Source organism: Semicossyphus pulcher, unplaced genomic scaffold (assembly GCF_022749685.1).
Source record: "Semicossyphus pulcher isolate SPU_LCO1_2020_fin unplaced genomic scaffold, fSemPul1.0.p SCAF_18, whole genome shotgun sequence".
In the NCBI taxonomy this organism is placed as follows: domain Eukaryota; kingdom Metazoa; phylum Chordata; class Actinopteri; order Labriformes; family Labridae; genus Semicossyphus; species Semicossyphus pulcher.
In genome coordinates this window covers 24,915,443-24,942,670 of record NW_027211691.1, presented here as the reverse complement: position 1 = coordinate 24,942,670, position 27,228 = coordinate 24,915,443, and the positions used below count along the sequence as shown (strand labels likewise).

The following is a 27,228-nucleotide window of genomic DNA, read 5'->3' as shown; positions in this document are numbered from 1 at the left end:
TTCATTTAAACGCTTCATCTGGTTAAAAAAATGTTTATGCTCAATGGTTCCTGTACCGTATATAATTTCCAGACTATTGTCCCTGTTTTCTAGAATGTATGGATTTGAAGAGAGCAATGTAACAGCTGTCATGGTTTGCAAAACAAAAAAAAGCATCTTACCTTAAAGAGGTTTCTCCCTGTAAGCAAAAAAACAGACACGCGGCCACCAGACTCCATTGACAAAAATAGTTATTTTACTTGCAGAAAACAGATCGACCGCAGCTTTGACCAGTTTGTGTTGCTTCACTTTGGTCGTATAAAAAGTTCATATCCAACATAAAAAAGAGGCAGGGGTAGACGACCAACTCCCATGTTTTCAGAGTTAAAATGCTTTTGTCAGTGGAGTCTGGTGTGTTTGCAGAGAGCGATGTAACGTCTGTTTGTAGTTAAAACAATCATCTTCCTCTGTAACACAAAGGTCTATCTCTGTAGGGATCCTTTCTGTAATGTTGTCACACACTTAGAAGAACAATCTGAGCCTGTCAGTGGAAACAAGAACTTTTAGTGGACGACCTTTGACCCATCAAGGATTATGTTGCAGCCATCACAGCCTGTTTCACGGCCCCCTTTTGGGCATTTAAACCCCAAAAAATGCAAAAGAAAATACCAAATTTCCCCTTTAATGACAGGTGTAAAGAAACCTTAATTCCACTTTGATTACTTCACTCTTTCCACCAACATAAAACAGCTGCACATTAAAACTCTGCTCGACATGGTTAATGTTTAAGGACAGACGATGATGGTGATGTAAACAGAGTCTCGAGGGAGAGACGAGCGTTAGAGAAATCTTTCCTTGTTTTTATTTATCACACATTTAGAAAATGAACCACACTATACAAATGTCCACCGTTCAGTAATGAAACAGGCCTCCTGCATGAACCCGACCGACCTCAACCCAAAACAGACGACTTCAGCAGATAAAGAAGCGTCATGGCGGCTCTTAACTCACCACCACCACCTCCTCCTCCTCCTCCTCCTCCTCCTCCGGTTCAGTCGCAGACTTTTAAATTACAGGACCGGCATTGATTTCGTGTCGTCGTACGGTGGACTGCGTCGGCTGCCCAGTGACTCGACTTTTATTTTAACTTTAATCTTTTTCGTGGTCACTGTGGTGCAGGTAGGCAGTAGCATGCAGAAACCTTTGGATGCGGCTCTCCTCTGATTGGCTGAAGGCTAATTCATTACGTTTGCGCTATGTAGAGAAGGGAGAAGGGTTTGTTTTTTCCTCTTAGAGTCTGTGGTTGGTATTTACAATATGACAACAAGGAAGTGTGTGTGTATGCGTGTTTGAGTCCTAAAGATGGGACGGGACAGGCGAGCATGTAGACGGGGTTTCCCAGTCTCAACAGGAGGGGTGTTTGTTTCCTTCATGGCTGAAGGGAGATCAGAAAGTTCACCCCCTCCCCTCCTCCCCCTTTAGGGTCGGTGGTTGGTTGTCATATCAGGGGCGGTCACATGGTCAGCGACACACTCACAACATGGCCGCCGCTCAGAGGGATCCTCACTTTATTACTCAGACATAAAATTAAAAAAAAAATGAAGAAGATAACAAATAAAAATAAAACGGAGGAGAGCCGGCGGGTGGGTGGGAGGGAGGGCGGCGTTCAGGCCAGGTAGCTGTACGTGTCCTTCTCGCCGTCCACTCGCTCCAGGTACTCCTTCTCTATCAGGATGTCGATGCATTTCTGTCCACAAGAGGGAGACAAAACACACACATGAGGACAGGAACACAACATCTACACACCAAGCTGCAGGTATCAACACATCTGGCACTGTTCTTTTTTTCTTTTGTCAAAAGATAAACATTTTTCTTTTTTGTGAATAAGAAAAAAAATATATATTTAAGAACGGTCTTTTAATAAAAGACAAAAAATAACTGTTGAATAATAAAGAATTATCTTTTTTGTCTTTTATTAAAAAACAAAGAAAAACAACAAATAATTGTTTTTGTCAATAAAAAACAAATAGATTTTTTTTAATAGAAGACAATATTTTTTGTCAATAAGAGAAAAAATAAAATTGTTTAAAAAAACTAATATTTTTTGTCAATAAAAAAATGAATAATTGTTTTTAAATTAAAGACAAATAAAATACAATTATTCTTTGTCAATAAAATTTAAAAAGGGGTTTTGTTTTTGTCAATAAAAGACAAACAGGAGGAAGTTGTGCATTTGTTGGGGGACTATTTTCAGCAGCGTATGAATCCACATTTAGCGCTCAGTATTTTATCTAAAGAAGTTATTATAAGGTGTGTGTGTGTGTGTGTGTGTGTGTGTGTGTGTGTGTGACCTTGATGACGGGGACTCTGGGTTTGAATCGGGACGACAGCTGGTTCAGGACTTCAGCCAGGAGCTGCTGGTGCTTCAGGACCTTCCTCATCTTCATGATCCTCACTATAGCAGCCTGCAAACAAACGCGCACACGCACACACATCAGTACTTTTTCAACACACAAGACTTGACATGACGACATGATTATTTGATAGATATAAGAGCCTCTGTGTTTTCAATAAACAGAGGAGAGACTTTACTAAAGGGTTCAAACCTTTCTGCTCACATCATCATTTTAAAAAGTTACCTGAATGAGGAGCTTTCGATCCTCCTCGATGTTCTTGTGAGTCGTCTCCTGCTCCTGTTTCTGCTCCGTCTTCATCGGGACGTTGATGTTCACCCTCAGCTTCTTACTGTGGAGGACAAAAACAAAAAGGGTGAACAGGAGGCCTCGCGTCTGCAGGACTGCAGGTGAATCTTTCTGCTCGTGTGGAGAGAAAACGGGAAAAAACAACAGCTTTTCTCACTTCTTGTATCCGAGGAAAAGTTTGATGACGGTGTCCGGTTTGAACTCCACCTCGTCAACGTTGGCGTTCTCGTCCTCCATCACCTGACGGACAGACAGACAGCTGATGTGAGAGATCTGAACAGTCATTTCTAGACATAAAACAGCTCTCTTCTACACCTCAAACCTCTGGACAAGAACTGGAATCAAACAACAACCAATGAAACTAAACACTTTTATTTTTGACAGTTTGTTTCAATAAGGTCACCTCCCCCAGACATTAAATGTTTAATATGGCGCCCTCTGGTGTTCACAGTGAGAATCACAGGTACATTTTAGGACAGGAGTTTCATGTCTTATGAGCCCCTCTCTGGTTTTAATCAGAAATCACAGCCCATTTGCAGAGAGACAAAAGAAGCTGCTCTAATTATCTGTGCGGCTGTGCGAGGGGTTTTTCTGTAAGTGTGTTTCAAAATAATCTGCAGATCCATCAGCAGTGATTTGATGCACATTTTTCAAACAGAAAAATGTGACTAAAGAAGGAACAATGGAGCGAGCGGGTCGTTTGTTTTACTCACCAGCAGCTTCGATTTTAACAAAATCTGCAGAACTTGAACCAGAATGTCCTGAAAGTGAAAACAAACGAGGAGAAATCAAACATTCATACTGATCGAGAAGATTTCATGAAGACGAAGTCGAAGGAGAGATTCACTTGAAGGCGCCATGAGAAAGTGACGTTTCACGTTCTTACAGTTTTGATCTGTGTGCTGTCAGTGAGCTGCTGGACGGTGTAGCTGTCCTCTGTGTTGTACTGCAGCAGGATGGCCATCTGGAAGGTGGAGGCTTGCAGTGTGTACCTGGAAACAACAACCACATCGGCAGGTTCAGTGTGAAAGCAGCCGGCTCAGAAGAATCTGACAAACAACCTAACATGTTGTTCACATCATCATTAGTTAAAATCATTCAAAGTGACCTTTGATTCATTTATATTTCATTCAGTACAAAGTTTCATTCTATTGGTTTATTTATAATGTGAATGACAGTTTTGATTTCATCTGTTTGATTCATCTACGCTTTGATTACAGCAGCAGGTCGGTGCAGAAACTGTTCACTTTGTTCTCTCGTTTAAATATAGAATCAAATCTCATCCTGAAGCAACAACAGACACTTCAGGCTGCATCACGTGGTCAGACTCACGCTGCTAAGACCATAAGATGCTGTAACAAAGTCAGGAACTCCACAGAGCGCCCTCTACCTGCGAGTGTTTTAGGATCACACTGTACCTGTTCTTGAAGCAGTTGGTGACCAGCTCTCCTTTGGACAGGTGATAGAGCCAGGTCAGCTTCCTGCCGCTGTGTCTGCTGGCGTAGAACGCTGTGAAGCGCTGGTAGCTTCGCTCCAGCTGCAACACAAAGAGAGAGAGAAACAGGAGAGGTCAGAGCAGGGGTTCTCAAGCTGAGGTCCAGGGACGTTCCAGGGTCATGGAAAAGATGTAAGTGAAGTCAACAGCTTAAAGATATCATCTCTAAGATCATGTAAATAAATGTCTGTTCAGTCACCATGCATCTCAGAATGAGGTAACACAATGTGACTGAGCCGATGGCCCGCTGATGAAAGCCTTTACATTTGCAGTATATAGTATTATTACAGACTGGGCGTCTGTGGCGACAATCACGTTAAAAATCACAAGCAGCGCCAGCAGTGGTTGGTCTGCCAGAGAGGGTAGGCGGAGCTAAGCGGCTGCTTTTCCGCTCTCTGCAAGTGTTGCGAGTAAACAGTAATCTACTATGGCTGAACAAACAAAGAAAAGATGGATGACTACAGATACAACTTCAACAAGAAGTGAAAATCCAAAGAAGAAGAAACAAACTCGACGCTCAGATGAAGCAAACAGTCTGAAAAGGAAAGCGACCGTCAGCCAGGAAAATCAAGAGTTACAACCGGAGCCGACCGTGGACGTCTGGATAAACTGGGAAGAGTGCTCCTGCAATTACCGTTTATCACCAAAGGTGCCGCCAGAGAGAACACAACTGAAATCTTTGAGATAAGACTTTTAAAGAGGGAATAAAGTGTTTCTACTGCCCGTAGAGGACTGCTGCTCAGCCTCAAGACTGTGGAGGATCAAAATAAAAGGTTGAGTCGTCCTTGTTAAGAGAATAAAGGTGCTTTAGAAACCAAACCAGCAACACTGAACTCTCATTGTCAGCTTTAAATCAAAAACCCTGTCATTTAGAGCTCTAGAGGAACCTGGCCTGGTTCAACTCTGTCATCAACTATGATGATGTGATATGCTGCAGAGACTCTGAACCAAGTTACAGCTGCAGAGACTCTGGACCAAGTTACAGCTGCAGAGACTCTGGACCAAGTTACAGCTGCTGCAGAGACTCTGGACCAAGTTACAGCTGCAGAGACTCTGAACCAAGTTACAGCTGCTGCAGAGACTCTGGACCAAGTTACAGCTGCAGAGACTCTGGACCAAGTTACAGCTGCAGAGACTCTGGACCAAGTTACAGCTGCAGAGACTCTGGACCAAGTTACAGCTGCTGCAGAGACTCTGGACCAAGTTACAGCTGCAGAGACTCTGAACCAAGTTACAGCTGCAAAGACTCTGGACCAAGTTACAGCTGCTGCAGAGACTCTGGACCAAGTTACAGCTGCTGCAGAGACCCTGGACCAAGTTACAGCTGCTGCAGAGACTCTGGACCAAGTTACAGCTGCAGAGACTCTGAACCAAGTTACAGCTGCTGCAGAGACTCTGGACCAAGTTACAGCTGCTGCAGAGACTCTGGACCAAGTTACAGCTGCTGCAGAGACTCTGGACCAAGTTACAGCTGCAGAGACTCTGGACCAAGTTACAGCTGCAGAGACTCTGAACCAAGTTACAGCTGCAGAGACTCTGAACCAAGTTACAGCTGCAGAGACTCTGGACCAAGGTACAGCTGCAGAGACTCTGAACCAAGTTACAGCTGCAGAGACTCTGGACCAAGTTACAGCTGCTGCAGAGACTCTGGACCAAGTTACAGCTGCTGCAGAGACTCTGGACCAAGTTACAGCTGCAGAGACCCTGGACCAAGTTACAGCTGCAGAGACTCTGAACCAAGTTACAGCTGCAGAGACTCTGGACCAAGTTACAGCTGCAGAGACTCTGGACCAAGTTACAGCTGCAGAGACTCTGAACCAAGTTACAGCTGCTGCAGAGACTCTGGACCAAGTTACAGCTGCTGCAGAGACTCTGGACCAAGTTACAGCTGCAGAGACTCTGGACCAAGTTACAGCTGCAGAGACTCTGGACCAAGTTACAGCTGCTGCAGAGACTCTGGACCAAGTTACAGCTGCAGAGACTCTGGACCAAGTTACAGCTGCAGAGACTCTGGACCAAGTTACAGCTGCAGAGACTCTGGACCAAGTTACAGCTGCAGAGACTCTGGACCAAGTTACAGCTGCAGAGACTCTGAACCAAGTTACAGCTGCTGCAGAGACTCTGGACCAAGTTACAGCTGCAGAGACTCTGGACCAAGTTACAGCTGCAGAGACTCTGGACCAAGTTACAGCTGCAGAGACTCTGGACCAAGTTACAGCTGCAGAGACTCTGAACCAAGTTACAGCTGCTGCAGAGACTCTGAACCAAGTTACAGCTGCAGAGACTCTGAACCAAGTTACAGCTGCAGAGACTCTGAACCAAGTTACAGCTGCAGAGACTCTGAACCAAGTTACAGCTGCTGCAGAGACTCTGGACCAAGTTACAGCTGCTGCAGAGACTCTGGACCAAGTTACAGCTGCAGAGACTCTGGACCAAGTTACAGCTGCAGAGACCCTGGACCAAGTTACAGCTGCAGAGACTCTGGACCAAGTTACAGCTGCAGAGACTCTGAACCAAGTTACAGCTGCAGAGACCCTGGACCAAGTTACAGCTGCAGAGACCCTGAACCAAGTTACAGCTGCTGCAGAGACTCTGGACCAAGTTACAGCTGCAGAGACCCTGAACCAAGTTACAGCTGCAGAGACCCTGGACCAAGTTACAGCTGCAGAGACCCTGGACCAAGTTACAGCTGCAGAGATGTATTTAGCTCCCAAAGCAGGATCAGAATTTAGTCTCTGGATGCTCAGGCAGCTTTCAAATACTGTAAATTTCAGTCTCAGTCATAAAACAACTGCACAGTTGACCGTGTTAGTCTTACCTCAGAGGGCAGAGCGAAGGTGCAGGACTGCTGGAAAGGCCAAGACCCAGAGCTCAGAACCTGGATACTGAAGTCCACTGTGAGAGGCACAAAGAAACCAGTTTAAATCAAACATGTTGGTTTCATGTTTTGACAGCAGAGTTAAGAAAAGTTTCTCTCCAATTTAAATCCCTGCAATGTTTGGTCAATGTTATTCTAATGGACTGTACTTATTCAGCTTCTTGTCTTTCGAGTGGTTTCCAACACAAGCCATTCAAAGCCTTTGGGACACTTAAGAGTCCTGGACTGGAGGAGCTGGGTACAGAACTGCTGATTTTCCTATACTGGGTCTATCTAATGTGTTTACATGCGTGTGTGCGTGTGTTCACTTACAGTCCAGAGGCTCGGAGTTGGTCAGGTGCTTCTTGAACTGTTCGTTCAGGTCTTTACTGACTCCGATGTCCTGGAACATCCGCTGCAGTTTGGACGTGTACTCGAACCCGCACGCTTGCTGCACGAGAACAGAAACAGAACCGGGTTCAGTCTGAGGTTTGGAGTCCGCCGGGATGCAGAAGCTGAGGGTTTATCATGTGTTGTTCTGCAGCTGGTCTGTCTGTGAATCTCACCTTGAGCTTGGAGATCATGCTGGCCTCGGCGTCGTCGCTGGCGCTGTTCTGGTGGACCAGACGTTTGGCCAGCATCTTAGCATAGAACTTCTGGAAAACATCTTTGTCCTCGATGTACTTGAACACAACCATCTGAAGGAGAAAGAAAAACATTCATCTCTCTACACTAGTAAGACTCATCTGTGAGTACCACTGAAGCTGTACTGTGTTCTGCACGTACTGGCTCAAACATGTAGGTGTACACATGCATTGAATCATTACTCTGTACACACTTTCTTTCACACGACGGCCTCTAATACAAAACTGAACTGAAACAGACACACTGCAGAATAATGCTCGATATCGTCTGTTTCGTTTTTCAAACAGAATCAGGTGTTCTTCAAAGCTTAAGTCCAACATTTGTAGCAGGTTTGACCTATTTAAACATAACTAGGTCAGTGGTGAAGCTCCACTTTCACTGCTGCTGCAACGTTAATACAAACATAGTGTACGTGTTCATGGGTCAGAGTGTCTCACCACTTGGTTGAGTGTGTCCTCCAATTCTGCCTCCTCTGGGTTTTTAGAGCTAAAGAGAGAAGAAACAGAGTTTAGGTTTCATCTTCAGTTGAGGACGACGCAAAGTAACCGTTTGTTCTCCAACAGGAAGTGAAGAGAAAACAACAAAGTGCTGCACCGCTAACACCACACTTACCTTCTTGTTTCAGGTTGTCAGGATACAATTTAAAATCTAAGATTGGCCAGTATAAAAACACGTGTACACAATATAAATGTCACTTCTCCCAAAAATCACGTTTGAACGAATTCAAAGTGATTTGGAATTCGTTGGATTATATTGAACACGGGGGGGAGGGGGGATGTAGTGGTACACACAGCGCTTCTGAGGAGGTTGGTGTTGAGATGATCAGCTCTGTAGCTCGGTCGTATACTACAAACATAGCTCCGTATTGGTAAGGACTAAGAAGTGAAAGTGGGGTGGTAGAGCGAGTGAGAGAGAGAACAGAAGTGTGTGTGCACGAGTTACGTGAAGTGTCGGGGACCGGAGCAGCAGAAGAGCAGAGAAAAGAGAGATCGGATGCTGTGTGAACAGAACTCCGGGTTCCTACACGTCCATACCTTTTCAGACTCTTACTCACTATAACGAGAGCTAACAGCCCCATGCACTCACGTCATCACCTGGAAGTGGTGCTGCAGTGATTAGCTGACGTTAGCTTAGCTTCAGCTCTCTAGACTTCTAGCTAACATTTTCTAGTCATCTGAAGGTTTCATTACTTCTTGTGGTTGGTCTTGTCTCTGGTTGCGTTGGGTCAAAAACATTGACTACTGTAGTCTGGGTGCAGGGAGGCTGTGAGGTGCCCTTTTATATGGCTTACAATTGCAGCCTCCCCCATGTTGGAGAAGTCGAACGATTTTAGACAAAGTTTGCATCCAGCTTTCTTTTCTAATTTGGAATCTTAAGTCAACCAGGCTAAATATTAAATAGTTATATTTGGGATTTTTAAGCTAGTACTCTGAATACTTGTAATTCCCCACTGCAGCTGTTCAGTCCTCCTTTCAGGAGTGTCTTGCTTTAGACATCAAGCTCGCTCCGGCCCACGCTCTCGCACACAGTACACATTCTGGCTGTGCTGCCGTCTGCTCCAAACACGATGCGTGTATGATCAATTCATATTTGATATATAACAGAATTTTATAACAGAACAGGGCTAACAGGCTGGAAACACAAACATTTTTCCATACCCTCGTTTCTTTTTTCCATACTTATCCAGGCCTGGAAATGACTCAAATCAAAACAAGAGTTAGCTCCAAAGCTAGCTCCAGCTTCGGCCCTGAAGCTGAACAACAGTCAGTCTCCCCTGTGCTTTCTGATTACAGTGGGGACACTGAAGTAGGAAAGATTAACAACTCGGCCCGTTTCCTCCATTTAGTTTCTTTTTCTTGCCGACGTTGCTTTGTATGTTTATCACTCTGTAGATTAGCAGCAATAGTCATATTAACTTTGAGGTTCCGCCACAGCGCTGTAACGGACCTCGTCAGACCAACCAACGCCGGCACGAAGCCGCCCCACTGCCGGCTCCACAGTTTACACAGACGCTGTTACGCCTCTGTTTCGCCTCAGAGGTGGAACAACTTGACCCCACCTTTCCACCTCGGTGCATGTTACATAGAAGACGAAACGTAACAGAGGCGTGATAATCCCGCCTTAAAGGGGCAGCGTAAACGGGGCTTACAGCTTCTCTCTCCCTTGCTCACTTTGCAGTCTTGGTTTGACGATATAATTATAAGTATATCTGTTCGTTTAATAGCTTTGGCACTTTCACTTCTATCAAACCATAGAATAAGAGTCCAAGTACAGTTCAAACTTTATATTATGAGTTATATTATGTCCGACTTCCTGTCCATGTTGGCCTCCAAGTTAACATTCATTTTTATCTTGAAAATGTTTGTGAAGTTTGTGATCATTTAGATCTAGAGTAGACATTCTTTAGTAAACATAACACCTACCTCTTCTTCAGTAAAGAATCGCAGTATCTGGCCAGCAGCTCAGGAGATTTGCTGGACGACTGAGCCATCCTGGTGACGGCGTTGTTGTTGATGAAACGACCACACGCCTGTGAAAACAACGTTAAGATCTGAATGAAACTCTTCAGTAAACAGATGTGGCACTGGATGTTGTGATTCTACCTTGTAGAGTCGACCTGTCGGAGGGGTTACTGACCTTGTCGAGTGCTGCCACGAAGCCGGCGTCGTTGTTGAAAGCAGACATGACCAAGGCGTTGTACTTCTTATGGACATCCAGGGTGGTCTGGACGTACACTTTGGGGTCCTGGAAGAAACATGCACGTCTTTGGTTCCAGCACGATTCCATTCACTTCTAACACCTTTACTCCCCTCACCTTCCTACTCACACAACATCCATCAACTATGTACTCAAAAATGTAAAAAACAGACTCCTGGACGTTTTTGTGGATTTGGCACCAAATAAAGAAACAACAACAGTTCCTGACACTAAATCAAGTTAGTGGATAGTTAGAGTGAACAAATAAAGATTGGTATCAGAGGTGAGAAAGCGTTGCGTACGTTGAGCGCTGCCTCTCCACACTTCTCGATGGCCGCCAGGCCCTGGTTGTGGATGTGAGTCTCTAGAAGTTTCTTCAGTTCACCCAGACCGTCTGTGATCCGTGACACCAGGTTGTACATCCGGCCCAGGTCTGAAAAAAAAGGAAGAAGATCGAATGAAAGATAATTGAGTGCCTTCGTTACGAACAATCTGCTGATGAATGTAAAAAGGTCAAGTGAAATAATTTTGGTCTCCTACTTTTCCGCTCTCTGCAAGTGTTGCGAGTAAACAGTAATCTACTATGGCTGAACAAACAAAGAAAAGATGGATGACTACAGATACAACTTCAACAAGAAGTGAAAATCCAAAGAAGAAGAAACAAACTCGACGCTCAGATGAAGCAAACAGTCTGAAAAGGAAAGCGACCGTCAGCCAGGAAAATCAAGAGTTACAACCGGAGCCGACCGTGGACGTCACACATGCAGCACTGTCTGGACATCTGGGGAGTGTGCTCCCACTATTACTGCTTATCGCCACAGGTGCCGCCAAAGAGAACGAAACTGAGATCCTCGAGATTAGCACTTGAATGTAGGCATAATCATGTTTAGACGTTTCAGGCAAATACAGCAATACGTTTTCTTTTAAGGGACTCAGCTTTGAGTTGTAGATGAAGTTAAAGACACTGAGCAGATATAAAAACTTCTGTTAGCTGGGTTAAAAGTTTGTAAATAATCGCTCGTTTAAACCCTGATGTTGCTGTTCGGTCAGTCGGAGCTTGATGAATCATTGCAGGGTCAGCAGACACGGCAGCAATGGAAATAGAAATCCCAGGTTTACCTTCATTCTTGTCGGCATCCAGAAGGTTCTGAAACTCGGTGTGGAAGATCTCCAGGTGTTTCTCTATGAGGACCTGCTCACACTTCCTGGCCAGCTCGTCCTGGGTGGATTCATGGAGGTAAACCTGCACGCGCCGCTGCTCCTCCAGCAGACGGGCCTCCGCCTGAGGAAAGACACACACAACACACAAACAAATGTAAATGTTAATCTAAGGACACGGCTTCAACTCATCACTGCACGTGTTTGAAGTGAAAGGTTGGTGTACCTTCTTCATGTACTCAGTGACGGGGTTCTGCTGCAGGAACTCTGTGCTCTCGCGTGTGTAGAAACGTTCTGTGTCAGTGAGGAACTGGCATTCAAAGTACTCTTTGTACACGGACAGCGTGGGGCCTTTGGCGAAGGCGTCCTCCTCATTCAGACCCAGCTCGACTGAGGGAGGGAGAAGAGGTGAGACAAGAGAGAAGGTGTGAAATGACTTCATTCAAAGCCCTGGTGTCTATCTCTCTCCCTCTCTCTCTACCTTATGTCTGCCAAGAACAGATGTTCTTTATATTTGTTCGGTGTATTTATTGACCTACCGTAAGACTGGACCACACCGCTGATCAGTCTGGTGTTAATGGTCTCTCCGTTCCTCTCTCTCTCTATCAGCTTCAGCACGGCGTTTGTCACCTGAAGCAGAGACACTTGTTTAGTTCATGTTCATCACTTTAAAATAAAGACGTCATTTAGGAAATAAGGAGTTTTGCAGGAAAGATTAAGGACTATACTTGACAAAAACAAGATACACATAATGGTATAAACAGGTTGCGTCTGTTGTTGTTACAAAAGAAAACAGACACACCTGTTTGTTGAGGGGTCGGAATAAACACTCCCTCCAGGTCACAAGTGCCAGCTGGGAGGAAGCAGCAGTGAGAGCGGGAGAAGAGGGGAGAAAGAATGAGAGGGTTAACAAAAGGTCAAGACATCAGGCTTCATGTTTTTAACATCGTCTGTTAAGGCGTCTTCACTGGGACAGGACGCTGTAAGAACTGGAAATCACAAAAGCTTCATTCTGTCCTCTTAAAACTCTTAAATCAAAGCCTCCCGCTGAAATCATTTTTACAATGATGTCGTATCAAAACAAACAAGAAACACAGAAGCTCTGTGATGAGTTCAGACCATGAAAGCTCTCAGAGGAACCGTCCGTCTCACCAGAAAACATCATATTTCCACCATTCAATTTTGTTTACATAATAAGGAATAATTTGCAGGAGACAGACAAATACCCCACACATCCTGGGAAGCAACTCATTAGCTAATGCGCAGATATCAGACCCAGCACTTTCACTGCTCGGACCTGTAATTATGTGGGTTGTTGGCATCTTTCTGGCTTTGTAACAGCACAAAACATGCATTTTAACTCTGTCCAACGGAACTGAGCATAATTAAAGGCTAAAAATACCTGTTTAGATCCAAACACTTAATATTCACTTAAAGGGGAACTCTGGTATTTTTGAACATTTAACATATTTTTGTGTTTAAAAACAGAATACTTGTTTAAGACACAATAACACAAACACACTAACAGACTGAGGCAGCTGTAGACCAGGAGCTCCCGTGTTCTGTGAGGTAAAATTGCTGTTTTAGTCAAGGGAGTCTGGTTGCTTTGAAGAGAGGCTATGTAGCGGCCATTTCCTCTTTAACAAAAATGTCTCTGCCGGGATCCTTAGAAACTTAGAATAACAATCTGAGCCAGTCAGTGGAAACAACAAGAGCCTTTAGTGGACATATTTGATCATTATTTGAACATTTGCCCCCAAAGGATTACGTTGCAGCCATCACAGCTTATTTTGCCGCTGCCTCCCGGTACCTCTCTTGTCATTTAAACATCAATATATTTAGAAGTTTAGGTTTAAAAATGCTCCTCCAGCATCCGTGACGTTAGACGTACCGAGTATATCTCATAGATTCCTTTGCGTCCCTCATCACACTCTCGTCTGACCCAGTGGCGGTTGAGGTAGGCGCAGATCCCGTTGAGGACCTTACTAGAAAAACGGTAATCCTCCCACTGCTGGGTGTAAAACTTCAACACACACTCGTCCATTAGGTCCTCACCATCCTGTAAGACCAAGCACGGACAGGAAGAGAACATTGGTAAGCTGCAGAGTGTCTGTGACGGTCTGTTAACATCCCAGTGATGAGCCCTGATGAATTGTGAGCACTCACCTTGAGCAGGCTGGTCAAATAGTTCTTCAGGAACTCTTTGAGTCGCTTGTAGAGCTCCAGGCCTACAAACTGAGCCCCGCCTGGAGTGGTGGACTTTTTGGAGGGCTTGGCTGGAGGCACGGAGCCCCTGCCCTGGCTGGACTGGTGGACGCTGGTACAATAGTTATATACATGTCTGAGGGAAGGGTTAAGGATTAAACAAAGACACTGGACATCACAGACTTTTTCACTAACGTTAAAAATAAACTTTGGTAACAAAACCTGGGGTTCAATAAATGCGTCTCCTAAATGTAGCCGGTGTTTAGACGTTTAAAACATCTCAAACATGGTTTGGTTCTCTCTCTTAAACAGAGCAACACTATAACTACAAGGCTTGCTATAACTGGTGAGCAGTGACGCAGATTTGGGCTGAAGAGCTCTGAAAGGCAAAGCTGACGTTCCCAAATTGACGTTTCTTTAAATGAGTGCTGTTTTCGCTTTTGCCTGACGGGACACGATTACAGTTCAGAGCTGAATGCATTTCAGACTTGAGGGAAATGGTGACATCTTTTAGCGCTGGAAAGGTGCGCAAGAGGAAGCCAGGTTCTCAAACAACAAAATCTGCCCTCAGGGAAAATCATCTGTTTGTGTACTTTACAGCCACATCAGGTACACTTTGTATTTTATGGAGTTTGAATGTTTAAAAGGCTACTCGCAAATCACCCTCTTTTACATTTTGGATCAAGACCTACTAGTTTGTTATCTGACAAAATAAAAACTATTACATCTTTTGAATGATACTTTAAAACACAGTGGCAGCGAAGGCGTAAATGTTTCTGAAATATATACGTCTAAAGTTTATCAGTGACTACTTAAAGCACGAAATGGTGTTTTTAGAAAAGGTTTGTTTCCTGTCTTCCGGACTGGCTGTTTATTTGTTGTAACTCATTGCCTGGGCAAACAGCAATAAAACAGGTTTTGGTTTTTAGAAAGAAGGAAGTAGCAGGCAGGTGCTATGAAGTACACGACAACACACAGAGGGCTATTGACTAAACAACCGGCACAAATATGGTCATTATTTGCCACCGTCAGAACCAGAGATAATTCATTCTGAAAACGTAGCCTACTGGAGATTCATTTTTGCACTCATAGCTGAAGCATCCTAAAGGTTACCTGCTAGTTAAAGAGTAATTTTTTTGGTATCAATTAAACATATATGATAGATAACTTTCAGTATGTGGTTCAGTATATTTGTCATCTTTTCAATCAATTGTTTGGTCTCTAAAATGTCAGACAGTGAAACAGCCATTAGAATTACCAAACATAGTCACTGTACTGTTAAGAAGGTTAGAACCAAAGTTAGAACCAGTAAATTTTCCTTTGAAGTTTTTTTTGTGGCCAACTAGTCCCCGTTTCACCAAGTAACACATTAATCAAGTAATCGCCACGGCTTTAGAATCCACCTAAGCACAGCTTTTTAGCATCGCCCTCCCCCGCTCGCACAGGATACGTGTAGAGTTCCATGTAGCGTGACTTGGCCATGCTTTGCCGTGTGTACACCTGCTGGATGCCAGCCCGCAGGTCGTCCCATATCTGGTCCAGGCCTATCTGTTTCAGTCCGTGGGGGTTCTGGGTCCGGTTTGACGACATCGTGGAGCCCCTTGTCCTCTCCTCTCCTGTACGAACAATGCCCTCCTTTTCCTGCTCCGGCGGGCGTTGTGCCCCGGCTCCTCTCCTCGGTTGGTTTCGGTCCTGACTCACTCTGCTCTCAGAGTGCGAAGTCCATCTGGGGCAGCTGCGGCGCTTCGGGAAGCTGGTAGTCAAGTTGTGAGGCGGGATGCAGTCCCACTCTGCACACCTGGGTGGCGCTGTCTGCCACTCCACCACCTAAAAGCTTTGGCACTCCTCACCAGATGACCTTCAAAAGGGAAAAAAAAAAGGTACAGAAAAATACATTTTTATTAATGATCTTTGATTAGCTTTGACACACTTTTGCCTGAAAACAAGCCACAAAAAATCATCTCAGGATGAATTATCATATTAATAATCAATAAGAGAAGTCTCAGTTTCCTCACCACTGAGCTGGTAGTTAGCCAGGCAGGTTATATGGATTTATCTGCTGACACCTGGCTCTGATCCCTGCAGACACGCTGCTGACAGACCCTGACGTCACTCAACTAATAACAGATTAGTCCACTTTATCGCCTCCCTGACTTCCTTCAACAGTCCAGTAAAGACAGTGCCATGTCTACATAGCTCATTACTGGACACTCAGAGCAAAATTTTACTTTTAAGCATTTGTCCAAAGGCTTTATCCAGACATTTGAGTAGAGTATAGACTTTTATTATACTGCAGAAGGACACTTAGCTAAGAAGTGCTTTTAAAACATGTTTTTAAGATTAGATCTCCAGTTTTGGATAATAGCCTCTTTGTTGCAACATGTGGACGTGATTAACCAAAACAATGTACAGGTCTCAGTCTTCAGAAACCAAACATGGACCAAGTTATTGTCTTCACTCAGCCAGAGCTAGCCAGGACTTCTGGAAAGTGCTCCAGTGTAGGCTCTCGTGCTTACACTCCACTCATGCTAGCTAGTCCGTGGATGGAAAAACTTCACAAATAGGGTTAGGTTTCATTTTTCCAATTCGAATCGATTCTCATTTGAATGACGCAATATCAATTAATAAATCCCGAGATCGATCTTTAAAAATATGTGTAAAAACGTGTCTGATCACTCATGTTTCTGAGCGCTCCCGAACGCAGCACGACTCAGCGCATCCCCCCGAAACACAGCAGTGAGGGAGACATGCCCGGACTTGTTTACTGCTCCTACTACGGAGACATCAGTGATCGCCGACGGACTCTTTTTATCGTGTGTGCGTCCTTGAATATGTGCGTCAGTTTTGCACTGATGTTTATGTTACACTCTGTTAGTGAGTTCATTTTCGGCATGTTATACGTTAGTATGCCTTTCCCCATAACTCGTGTGGTTTTGTTCTTCGCGCTATGAGTTCTCGTAGCCAAATCTCGCACAAGTTGAAGGCCAGTTTGTTCAATCAGAACAAATTGACAAATCCTTATGGATACCCAGCCCTATTCACAAAGTTAATAAAGTCATTGTATTCACGTGGTCACGTGGTACATCGCCAGGTGCTACGCTTTTTTTCCGTGAACAGGTCATTATCGCTTCGTTATCAATTATTACATGAATCAACTTTCCCCACCCCTACTGAATAGCAGGTCAGGTCATGACTGCAACACTAGAACCAGAGTAAATTCAGCTGGTTTAAGATTGGCACTGATGTCAGTCCAACGAGGCCACATCATTAAGGCTAATAGACGGACCTAAAGCTGTAATTTCATCCGCACTGAAGGACAAGAGGAGAAGGTAAATGAACGCCAGAGTTTGCAGCGTCGCCATCTTTCAAGCCACAGAGAAAATGAGACACAACATAGGATGAGCATAAATATCTGTGCAGATTAGTTGCATTTGCTGAACTGAAGCAGAGTGGAGGCATTAAGCCTTTTGGACACAGATCAACAGACAAAATAAAGCTGACTCAGACCAGACTCTATTTCTAAATATAAGGCATGTTTTTTTCCCCCTTTTCAGTGTGAGGAAAATAAAACAAATGCAGAAAATAATTCAGGACCGTGTTTGAAATCGTCTTCAAACGGAAAATCTGTAATTCTGACGCAAGTTGGTTTTAAAATGTTTGTACAGTGCACATGAAAAAGATCAACATTCTGTTCCCTTCATGTGACACAGATAAACATGGTAGTAAAATATTCAGTAATAGTTTCATTTCCAAAACAACCAACATGAACTCAATGCCCAGGACTATAGCCAACATGTAATGTGAATGCTTTAATCCAAATTAGAGATTAAGCAATACAATTTAATAAATAATAAACTGAAAATAAGATCTGCTTCTTTATGATGTTTTTTATATTTCAGGCTGAATGTCATTAGGTTTTTGACTATTCGACAGATATAAAAAGGTATATGAAGATAAAAAACTAGAATTATGAGATTTGATTAAAAATTGTAATTAGCTGCAGCCCCATTTCAAATAAAACAATCCTGGTGTGACAGCAGTTAGATCTGATACCTTTAGTTTGAGGCAACCATGATTATTCTTGTTGCTCTGCATGAAAACAAAAATGGGAAGAAAGACAAACTGCTGATTAAACTAATGAGACACAATGATTAAGGGCTCATATTGTGTAGGGATACGCAGGTACCAAACCAAGATATGACACTGTTATTACACAGCATGTAACATCACAGGGAGATCACACTGATGTCCCGGGAAGAAACAGAGCCTTGTTGTGTTTAAAATGCAGCGTGAGAGAATCAGAGACTAAAGGGAGGCTGTGCGGGCAGAAACTGCTGTGTACATGTAGGCAGGGCTGCTATATTTAGAAGGAGCAGGCATGCAGCGCTGCCCGTCTCTGGCCATTCACAGCTATTAGGGCCAGAGACTCAGGACGTGACACAAGTGCAATAGTCTGTAAGTGGAAGAGAAGGAAGCTGATTGACCTGTTCTGTTTACTTCCTGTCCCTGTTGACGAGGCCTGGACAATGAATGAACACTTGACGTCTGAGCAGCATCAGAGACACGGCAGCTACAAGTCTGCTGCTGCTTTCAAAGACGTGGGAAAAGAAAATACAAAAGTTTGGTTCTTTAAATAACACAGGATATGTAGGTGTTTGTGGCAAGTTGCTCATGCTCCCAACTATATTTAGTTCTTTATATTGAATGCTCAGAAAAAGCAATAACTTCTTTCAGCAAGCTGACGATGTTGGTGAGCATTCTATTAACCTGTACAGAAACATAAATATTTCTACAAGGGCTGCAACTAACACCAACGCTTGCTAATCTTTCTTAAAGCACAAAGTAACGTCTTCTGCTTGTTATGAAAACAAATTAAGAAGTTGGACCTCGGCAATATTCTTCATTTGGCTTAAATAAAAATCAACCAGAAAAAAAGGTTGAGTAATTTTAATCGACCTAAAGCATTGTCACATAAAACGCCAGAAATTGTGCTTGGCCAAGGTTCCCACACCCCGAGGAGACCCCTTCAGTTCGCTTGTTTTTTGTTCAACAGAAGCTAAAAAACTGCAAAGAGAGAAAAAAAACAAATATTCCTATTTGAAAAACTGGAACCAGCTAATATCTGAGATCTTGGGGGGGATAGATGACTTTAATTATGAAAGGATAATTTAAATAGCAGGCGTGTAATCTCCAGTCCATTTTGTTTCAGCCATATTTGTTTGTAACATATTTTCAAATTGCAAGTTCCTGTTCTCTTGTGATACAAAAAAAAACAGTGTCCAAAAACAGCGAAAAGAAAATACCAGTTTTCAAAAAAAACATTATTGTGCAGCACACTTCTTCAGTTCAGACACTGCAGCACATTTTCTACATCTGGCTCTGGGAGCAATGCTATTGGCAAGATGATGAGGGGACGCACTGAGGCAGACAAAACGCTTCGACAGTGAGCTTCAGGCGCATCAGGACTGGGATTCAGCCTTCATCAGTCACTAAAATCTGCCGTCTTCTCCACGCCCAACCTCTGTCTCCAGCATCCCTTCCCCCCCTCCCACAGACTGACCACAGCACTGCAGCTGCTGTCTGCTGATGCTCTACTACAACTACGATAAACTACCTTTCTGCTTAGCAACATTTGGGATTAGCAGGATGCTAAATGGAGGTGAGAGGGTTAAATTGATTTCTGTGCAAATATATGACCAGAGTTAGATTCTTAATGTGATAACAACCAGTGGTTCTTTGTCCAGAATGACTCAACATTTTTGCACAAGTTTCACTTCAAAGAAACATAAGCCTTTTCATATTCACCCAGTAGGCTTAAGCAATACAAGACGTTTAGTTTAGCTTCCACCGACTGGCAACGTAAACACAGGAAGTCAGAGGCTGGCTAATCTGAAAACTCTTTTTTCTATTCAAAACCAATACAGTTCATCGTCCTCAGCATAAAAAACGCCCTTGCCTTCAGCTGTTTGTTACTGAGCTCACAGCGCTTTCATTTGAAAACAGTCCAACTTTTGGAACATCGCCACGCTCACCAATGGCACTTCTCGCACACCGTCCAATCAAAATCAAGAAGGGGTGGGACTTACGATATCCACTTTGTCAACAACAATGGCGGAGGAGAAACTAATCCTGGCGATCACTGACAACCCAGTCATTTTAGATCCCTCCTTGAAGGGTTACCATGATATAAGAGCGATATAAGAGTGGCTTTTTTGTAGAGGTCATATTTCTTGACTGACCTCAGGCATGCAGAGCCGTTCAGCCGGGCTGATGGTCTCCCTAAAACTGGTCTGCATTTGTGCGATGGATGGGCCGATCTTCTCCAAAACGATCTTTCTCCTCAAGCTTTTCCTGGCATGGTTAATCTCATGCACTCAGACTTGTTTTTTCGAGGGTACAATTTCCAGCTCTAGAGCTGCTTCTTATGTCAGGACATGATTCCTTTCCATGATTTCTTGGTTTTAAATTCCGCTGAACGCTTAATAATTGCTTTTCTTAAAGGAAAATTGCCCGTGGGGGCGCTGTTTAGCTACAGTCCTCGTCGCACTGATCGCAGGTTCGACTCCCAGTCAGCCGATCATTTGGTGCATGTCATCCCCCACTCTCTACTGCCAACATTTCCTGTCTATCTTCAGCTGTCCTATAAATAAAGCCAAAGGCCAAAAAATAAATCTTAAAAAAAATAAAAATAAAAAAAGGAAAATTGCCCAAACTACTGAGGAAAGCGGAAGTGCCGTCAGACAGCTTTCGTAACCTAGCAACAGTAGGCACCGACAAGAAGCGCACTGAAATTGAGGTTGTGGGAGGCCAGCGCAAAAAGCAGCGTTAATGGACACGCAGCCTAATAGAATTTATCGATTAATTCAAATTGACTCTAAAGGATTTTTAGAACTAAAAGATATATTTCTTTTAAGCTTTGTTAATAAAGGAGCTGGCAGCCCTTCCTAAGCTCCCGTAGGTCATAGTAAATTTTATATTTCTCTTCAGACAAAGGTTAAAAATATCAATATGGTGGCATCATAAAGACTCCTAAAGAGTCAGGTCTACCACTTTGCACTGTAAAGTTTATCTGAAGTCTGTGGCAACTATAAGCTTCAGCATGACGGATTTATTCCCGCACCTCAAACAGATACATGCAGAAAAGAAGGGAATTGTGTGGTAAGGTCTCAGGTGTTTATTTACTAACTTAACATCATTATTCGCCGGCCTAGCATCAACATCACTGGCTAACACAGGATGAGGATGCTGTTATGTGTGTTGACTGTCAGATGCAGGGCTTGGTCTGTCGGCAGCAGGCCCACACAGCTCGGCCCAGACTCTAGACCCGTTTCTACCGCCGCTCATGTTTGGCGGCTCCTCACTTAACTCGGAAAGGAAGCCCTACCTGAGCTGCTCCAGCAGTTGCCATGGCAACTAGGGCAGACAATACCTCCGAGTGGCCATTCGACTACAGCAGGTAGAGCATTCATTCTCCCCCGTGCTTCTATTCACCAGTGGTAGAGAAAGGTGCCCTTCACTGGGCAGCACTGGGATCAGATTTCAGACTCCCACAGCAGAGGGTATCAGATGTGTGCCGCTCTTCAGTATCTGACCTACAATCAGAGTGACAGGAAGTGGACAGCTCACTGAGTGGCAACAGTTTCTAGAGAGTTTGTTGTGAAACAGGAATCCTAAGCCGGGTCGTGCGGCGCCATGGTCGTCACGTTCCTCCTTCACACACGGCAGGATGGCAGCAAAGGTCAAAGGTCACAACTCGTTTCAGGAAACAAGCCTACATATGTCTGTGCCACAACATCGCAACTGTCAACACGTACTGTTTACCGTTATGCCGTTATTTAACCAGGAGAAGCAAAACAATCTCTTTTGTCGTTTATACATATAATAGCATATAGAACACAACATTAAGCATGTTTGTTTATCTTTGTTCTGTCCTGTAACATTTTCAATCACTGCATAAACTAAAGATAAAACATTATTATAATGACTTCTTATTAGTTAGGAAGCTATAAAGATGAGAAAAATGGGATTAGAAGGGCACAAGATCAGTATTTCGCTCAGTGGTAGAGTCGTCTCTCAATCAGAAGTTTGGGGTTTGATCCCAGACTGCTACAGTCACATGTCGAGGTGTCCTTGGGAAAGACACTGAACCCCAAATTGCTCCCGATGGCATGAGTGTGTGAATGGGTGAATGTGACATGCAGTGTAAAAGCAGCTTTGAGTGGTTGGAAGACTAGAAAAGCGCTATATATGTACAGTCCATTTACCATATAAGGACATCGCAGTCTTCATTAAGATGGCTTTTGTTTAGCAGCACATTGTAGGAGTAGAAACAAATTCCAAACATGACTGATTATGCAGCCCGGGGCACTAAAATAACTGGCGCCACCAAAAACAACCAGAATCATTAAAGAAAGGTTCACATGGAGGGCTGGAAGAGACTGAGGAGAGAGAGCGGGAACCAGTACACTATCCCATACAGTGAATTTCAAGCAGGGACAAAGTGACTACAAATCTTGCTCTTACAAATGTCTTAATTGCCAGTGTAAACACAGCCCTTTATATAAAATAAAATCAGCCACAAGTTAAGGCCTTACTCTGCTGTCTGCAGCAACATGCCTCCAAACTCCGGACAGGTTTTCATATTAGGACATGTAGGTGACAATTGATCATCTGCCAAAGAGGCTGGCAGACAAACCAAACAGCCAAACCTCACCTGCATTAAGCTGGTGGACTCTACTCTCCCACATTGAATAAGTTGTCAACGCTGTATGTAGTGCAGTGTGTATTACCACAACTCAAGAACTCAAGTGTGTGTGAGAGATTAGCAGGATGGGGAGGATGCAGGGAAGGGTGGAGAGAGAGAGAGAGAGAGAGAGACAGAGGAAGAAAGAGAGGGAGAGCGGTGCTCGTGGGAAAAAAGGCTCAGCCGGGTAAATCTGATTACCCTGGTCACCGTGTGTCCTGTCCAGACTCAACAACCTAATACCCTACATTTAAAAACACATACAATGCAAACCACAGCTAAGTACACACACAGAAGAACTTGCCATCACTTCTGCAGAGTCACCACAGAGACACGTTTCAGTTATTCATCTCCTTCCATAATTTCCGGAGACAAAAACAATCAAACTCGGAGGGTGAGTCATGAGGTGCACTGAAGCTTCTGCTGAATCTGAATCACAGTGACGGGCACATCTTATTCAACACTGACATGCTTGTAAGGTGTGTCTGTTTATGGACGTGAACCCATCATGTGCTAGGTTAGGCAGCGGGGGAGGACGTTTCATTAGCGTAAGCAGCTTTTGATTTCTCTTGCTCTGCTCAGCATTCAGAGGAGCAGCCAAGCAGAGACTCTCAGTCCCATTGGATTGACTTTACAGTGACTGCCCTCAGCACCGTCACTCCACAGCACCTTGTACATGTTAAGCAGACAGACCTGCATGGGTCAGACCGGGTAAAGGAGGAGCTAGGATAGACCAATAGTGGGTGACATCATTCTAAATCTTGTTTTCGTCAGGAGAGAAGGGATTTCACTGCATGTTTTGAACACAACATCAACAACACCTTGTTTATAGTGATGTAAACACTTTAGATATTCTGTAGTGTGCCTTAAAAAATTCAAAAGGTTCTGATTAAGACATGTGGGATGAGCAGATAATATTCTGGTTTAAGGGGCATTTTTTTGACATGTATAAAGCACATTCAGAATTTGAGCCTAATGACACACAGCTTCTGGCCTGTTTATGGTCAGCTCTATGTGTTGTAAACTAACAGTTTTCAAGAGCTGAATATAAACAGGTTTATTATTAGAATATTCATTTTCACCAGCCATGTAAACAGCTAAGTAGGATTATTGACTTTGTAAGAATATGTTCTACATGTTAACTGGGAGAGAAATTTTGATCCTGCTTTTCATTTCAATAATCAAAAATTGAAAGCTCACTTGATCAATTTTTTGATGTAGAATCGTGATGGTGACACCCCCAATGTTTACATACTGCTGATTTGCCTAATATTGCTGCCATTGAAAAAGCATGAGTCATTTTCTGCTGCCAAAAAACAGACTGATTTCTGTCATGCAAGCCAACATGATGTTGAGCAGAGAGGATCAGTCTGCTAAACTCGGCATGTGTGAGGGAGCTGTTGCGAAAGGGCAGATCAGGTGCAGCATGTGCTTCATGTAGTATAAACATCACTGAAGAAAACACTTTAAATAGATATTTTCCGTTACATTAAATATGTCAATCAAAGCACCAGTACAAGCAATCTATGAAAGAAAGACAGCAGCGTCTTCACAACATTAATGAAACTGCCAGGAAATGACTGCTAGCATAATTCTGGGTTCAACAAGATGTGATAGATGTAAGTGAGGATATGAGCGTTTCCTTTGTTGCTTTTAGCGACTGCGTAAGCCTCTGAATAACCACGTATGTAAGAATGGATCAGTCTGCAGCTGCTTTATCCTACACGCAAATTTACATCCTACGTTAGATGTTCTAAATACCAACATGCACCCACCCTATGGTCTACACAAACACATGCAGATCCTCCCACTCACACAGGTTGATTATGGAGGGGGAAAGACGTGTCCACACATGCAGTTAAACCTCGTCGCTCAGTAATAAGACAGGAAGAAAAAAGATTTTTGAAGAGGAAACTTAATGCAGCTGACGTGGCCAAATAGAGATATTAAGATATCTCAATACTGAAAGCTAGCAATTTTAACATTCACATTTTGTCGCAACGAGCCTGAAAAGAACTAGAGAGCCTACACTGATTGAAATAAAATAAAATAGGTGAAAGAAATGTCCTTGCATCAATTCTAAACATATTACTAGTATCAATGGAGACGTGGGCAGATCTAACAACCAGGGATCAGTATTGGGCTATGTCAGCTTTAAAAAGATCTTTCATACACACGTGTTATACTAGAAACACAATAAAATACTATGTTTCTTTTAATCTTCTAAACTACAGAATGCATTCCCTTTGTTCATGCCAAAGTAAGCCTGTAATGTATATTGCACAGCAACACTACAAGGAAAATATCACATTTTAACTTATAAAACAATGTATACCTAAATGTAGCTTGATTGATTACTTTGTGCCTCCATTTTAATTATTGGAGATTACGTTATTGACAACATTTTGGTTTTAAAAAATGAACATATGTAACATCTGAGATAAATGAGAAAACGAAGGGTGATACAACACAATGTGTCTTTTAAAAACCAGCACAAAAGGTAAAACAGATTAGCTTCTCCTGGATAGCAAAACATGGGATTTCGAAGTCCACATAATTCTGATCCATATTAAATCTATTAGGGGGACTATCATTGTGCATTTCTTACTAGCCTAACGTCTACATTATCTACTGTGTCACTGTACAGTTTCGCAATTCAAGTGCAATCTAAATAAATATATAAAGTATATACAGCACATGTTAAAAAAGTTGTGTAGTTTGAGCCAGTCTTCAACTGGGATCAGGATCAATCAGCTTTGTAGCAGATCAAAGTCTCCCAATTCAACACAAAAGTTTTGTTCAACACATACTGAAGGGCTGATCCAGTTCAAAGCCAAAACCTGATCCAATCCGATTTTAAAATCATTTTTTCCCATTAGACAACAGAGTTCCCAAATTTTGGATTTAAGTCAGTCCCATAACTGAAATCAGATCAGATGACTTCAGAATAAGAGGGCCCAGGTCTTTTCCAGGTATTCCAGGGGAATGGGAGTCCTCCTGTGTCAGGTTCAAATCACTATCCTTCACTCCAAGGCACCACAGGGCCGATCGGATCAGTTTAATCACGAGCTGTAGTAGCCTCGGCTAAATAAGGACCCTATACTCATCCCACAAAATAAGTTGACGCTATACATTAACCGCTTTTGGAAATATTTGTTGAGATTATCCTACACTAAGCTGTGAATGGTGTCAGACTCTGCTACGCAACACTGCTAACTATCATTAGCTTCTCAGGCTCGATTAGCCAGTTAGCTCTTAGGTAACGTTAGCTTGGGTGGACTAGATTTAAATCAGGGAACAGTCTCTCTTTGGACTGTGTCTTTAATTCATTTCATTACGTATTTAATGTTTGTAATATATTTAAGACAAAATATGTTGTGTCCGAGGTAACCGCAGTGGCCAGGAAAGACCAGCTGCCTGTGTTGTTGCTGTAAAATGGCAGCCTAGCTTCTCGGGCTGCTCAATAATGAGTCAGGAAAACAGTTCGCTAACAGTTTAGCATTAGCAAGCTAGCTTCGGCTAGATAGATTGTCATAAGAAAATAGCGCCTCCAGCTAACGTTCTCAACTCCGAAGTGTCTTCTTACCATTTTAGGGCCGTCTTTGTCGCTGTATAGTCGTTGTATTTATGAATTTTTGGGCCCAAAAGCTGCCTCCGCCGCCGTCTTTCGTCTCCCTGTGTGTGTTTGCTGTCCGTTGCTAACTGCGACCGCTCTGCTTCGTTCGCACAAAGATCAGCTCAGCAGCCACCGAATCATGCATCGTTCAGGGGCTGTCGGAAATATGTACGTTACAACCGAAATTGCACCAGCAAGAACACATTTAAGGAAAAAAATGTGCTTTACAATTTGGAATTGTTCCTGAACAATGAATCGTTATTCGTAAAATTAATCAAATGCAATACTATTGTTTTAATTATTTTTTGTGCTTTTACAGAACACTGAACAAAAAACAAACACCAACAGAAAATCAAAATGACAGAAAATAGCTACATATAATAAAAGGAGAGGTCTATATCAGTGATAAAGATAATAAAGGAAAGTCAATGACAAATAATTCAAAAAAGATAAGATAGTATAAAATGCAGTCAGTTTCACAGAATACAAATTAAAGAAATGCATTACTGAATAACATTCTGGGTGTATTTATCAACATTAAATTTATTATTAAATAAAATACCTTGATTCTTTGACGGTGCATATTAAACATACAGGGGGGGAAAGTGTTTATAAAATACAATCTGTATGAATCAAATTTAGGTGGGCCTACAGATTAAAGTATTTTTTTATTAAAATGTTTTAATACATTTTCATTTCATATTAAATAGTATTAATCATTCCCTTGATTGTTTTGGAATCACATTTTACATGATTTTATGATTTTATATGGTTTAGAAGACAAACATTAAACTGTAAAACTGATTACTCCCATATCCCATAACTTTAACTTGTCACTTTATCTTGTCACTTACTCCTACTTGTGTAAGAGTTGTATATACCTTGTATTTTATTTTGATCTATTCTTATTTTTATACTGTATTTACTTACTTGCTATTCTGTCTTTGTTCTGCTGCAACACCCGATTTCCCCCTCTGGAGATCCATAAAGGATTATCTTATTTTATCTTAGAATAAAAAATGGATTAAATCATTCCAAAAAGTTTTTCTTGTTAAAAAAAATGAACAGTTCCCGTTACTTTTGTTTTTGAAGATACAAATGGAGAATTAATTTATTGTGAGAATATTCAAG

The 27,228-nt window shown here is 42.8% G+C and overlaps 1 protein-coding gene across 1 annotated transcript; it reads right to left on the bottom strand.

The window, feature by feature from the left end:
- Nucleotides 1-818: 818 nt before the first annotated feature.
- LOC138595577 (cullin-1) lies at nucleotides 819-26,199 on the bottom strand. Its single transcript, XM_069666881.1, has 22 exons — nucleotides 26,068-26,199; nucleotides 15,189-15,596; nucleotides 13,700-13,874; nucleotides 13,425-13,592; nucleotides 12,336-12,386; nucleotides 12,073-12,163; nucleotides 11,760-11,923; nucleotides 11,495-11,657; nucleotides 10,678-10,808; nucleotides 10,316-10,423; nucleotides 10,102-10,208; nucleotides 8,116-8,164; nucleotides 7,600-7,731; nucleotides 7,367-7,484; nucleotides 6,995-7,071; nucleotides 4,100-4,218; nucleotides 3,568-3,673; nucleotides 3,395-3,442; nucleotides 2,839-2,921; nucleotides 2,619-2,724; nucleotides 2,331-2,444; nucleotides 819-1,726 (listed from the first exon to the last, which is right to left on the bottom strand). Exons 2-22 carry the CDS (start codon nucleotides 15,326-15,328, stop codon nucleotides 1,646-1,648), a joined length of 2,331 nt encoding a protein of 776 aa, XP_069522982.1. The 5' UTR covers nucleotides 15,329-15,596; nucleotides 26,068-26,199; the 3' UTR covers nucleotides 819-1,645.
- Nucleotides 26,200-27,228: the final 1,029 nt, after the last annotated feature.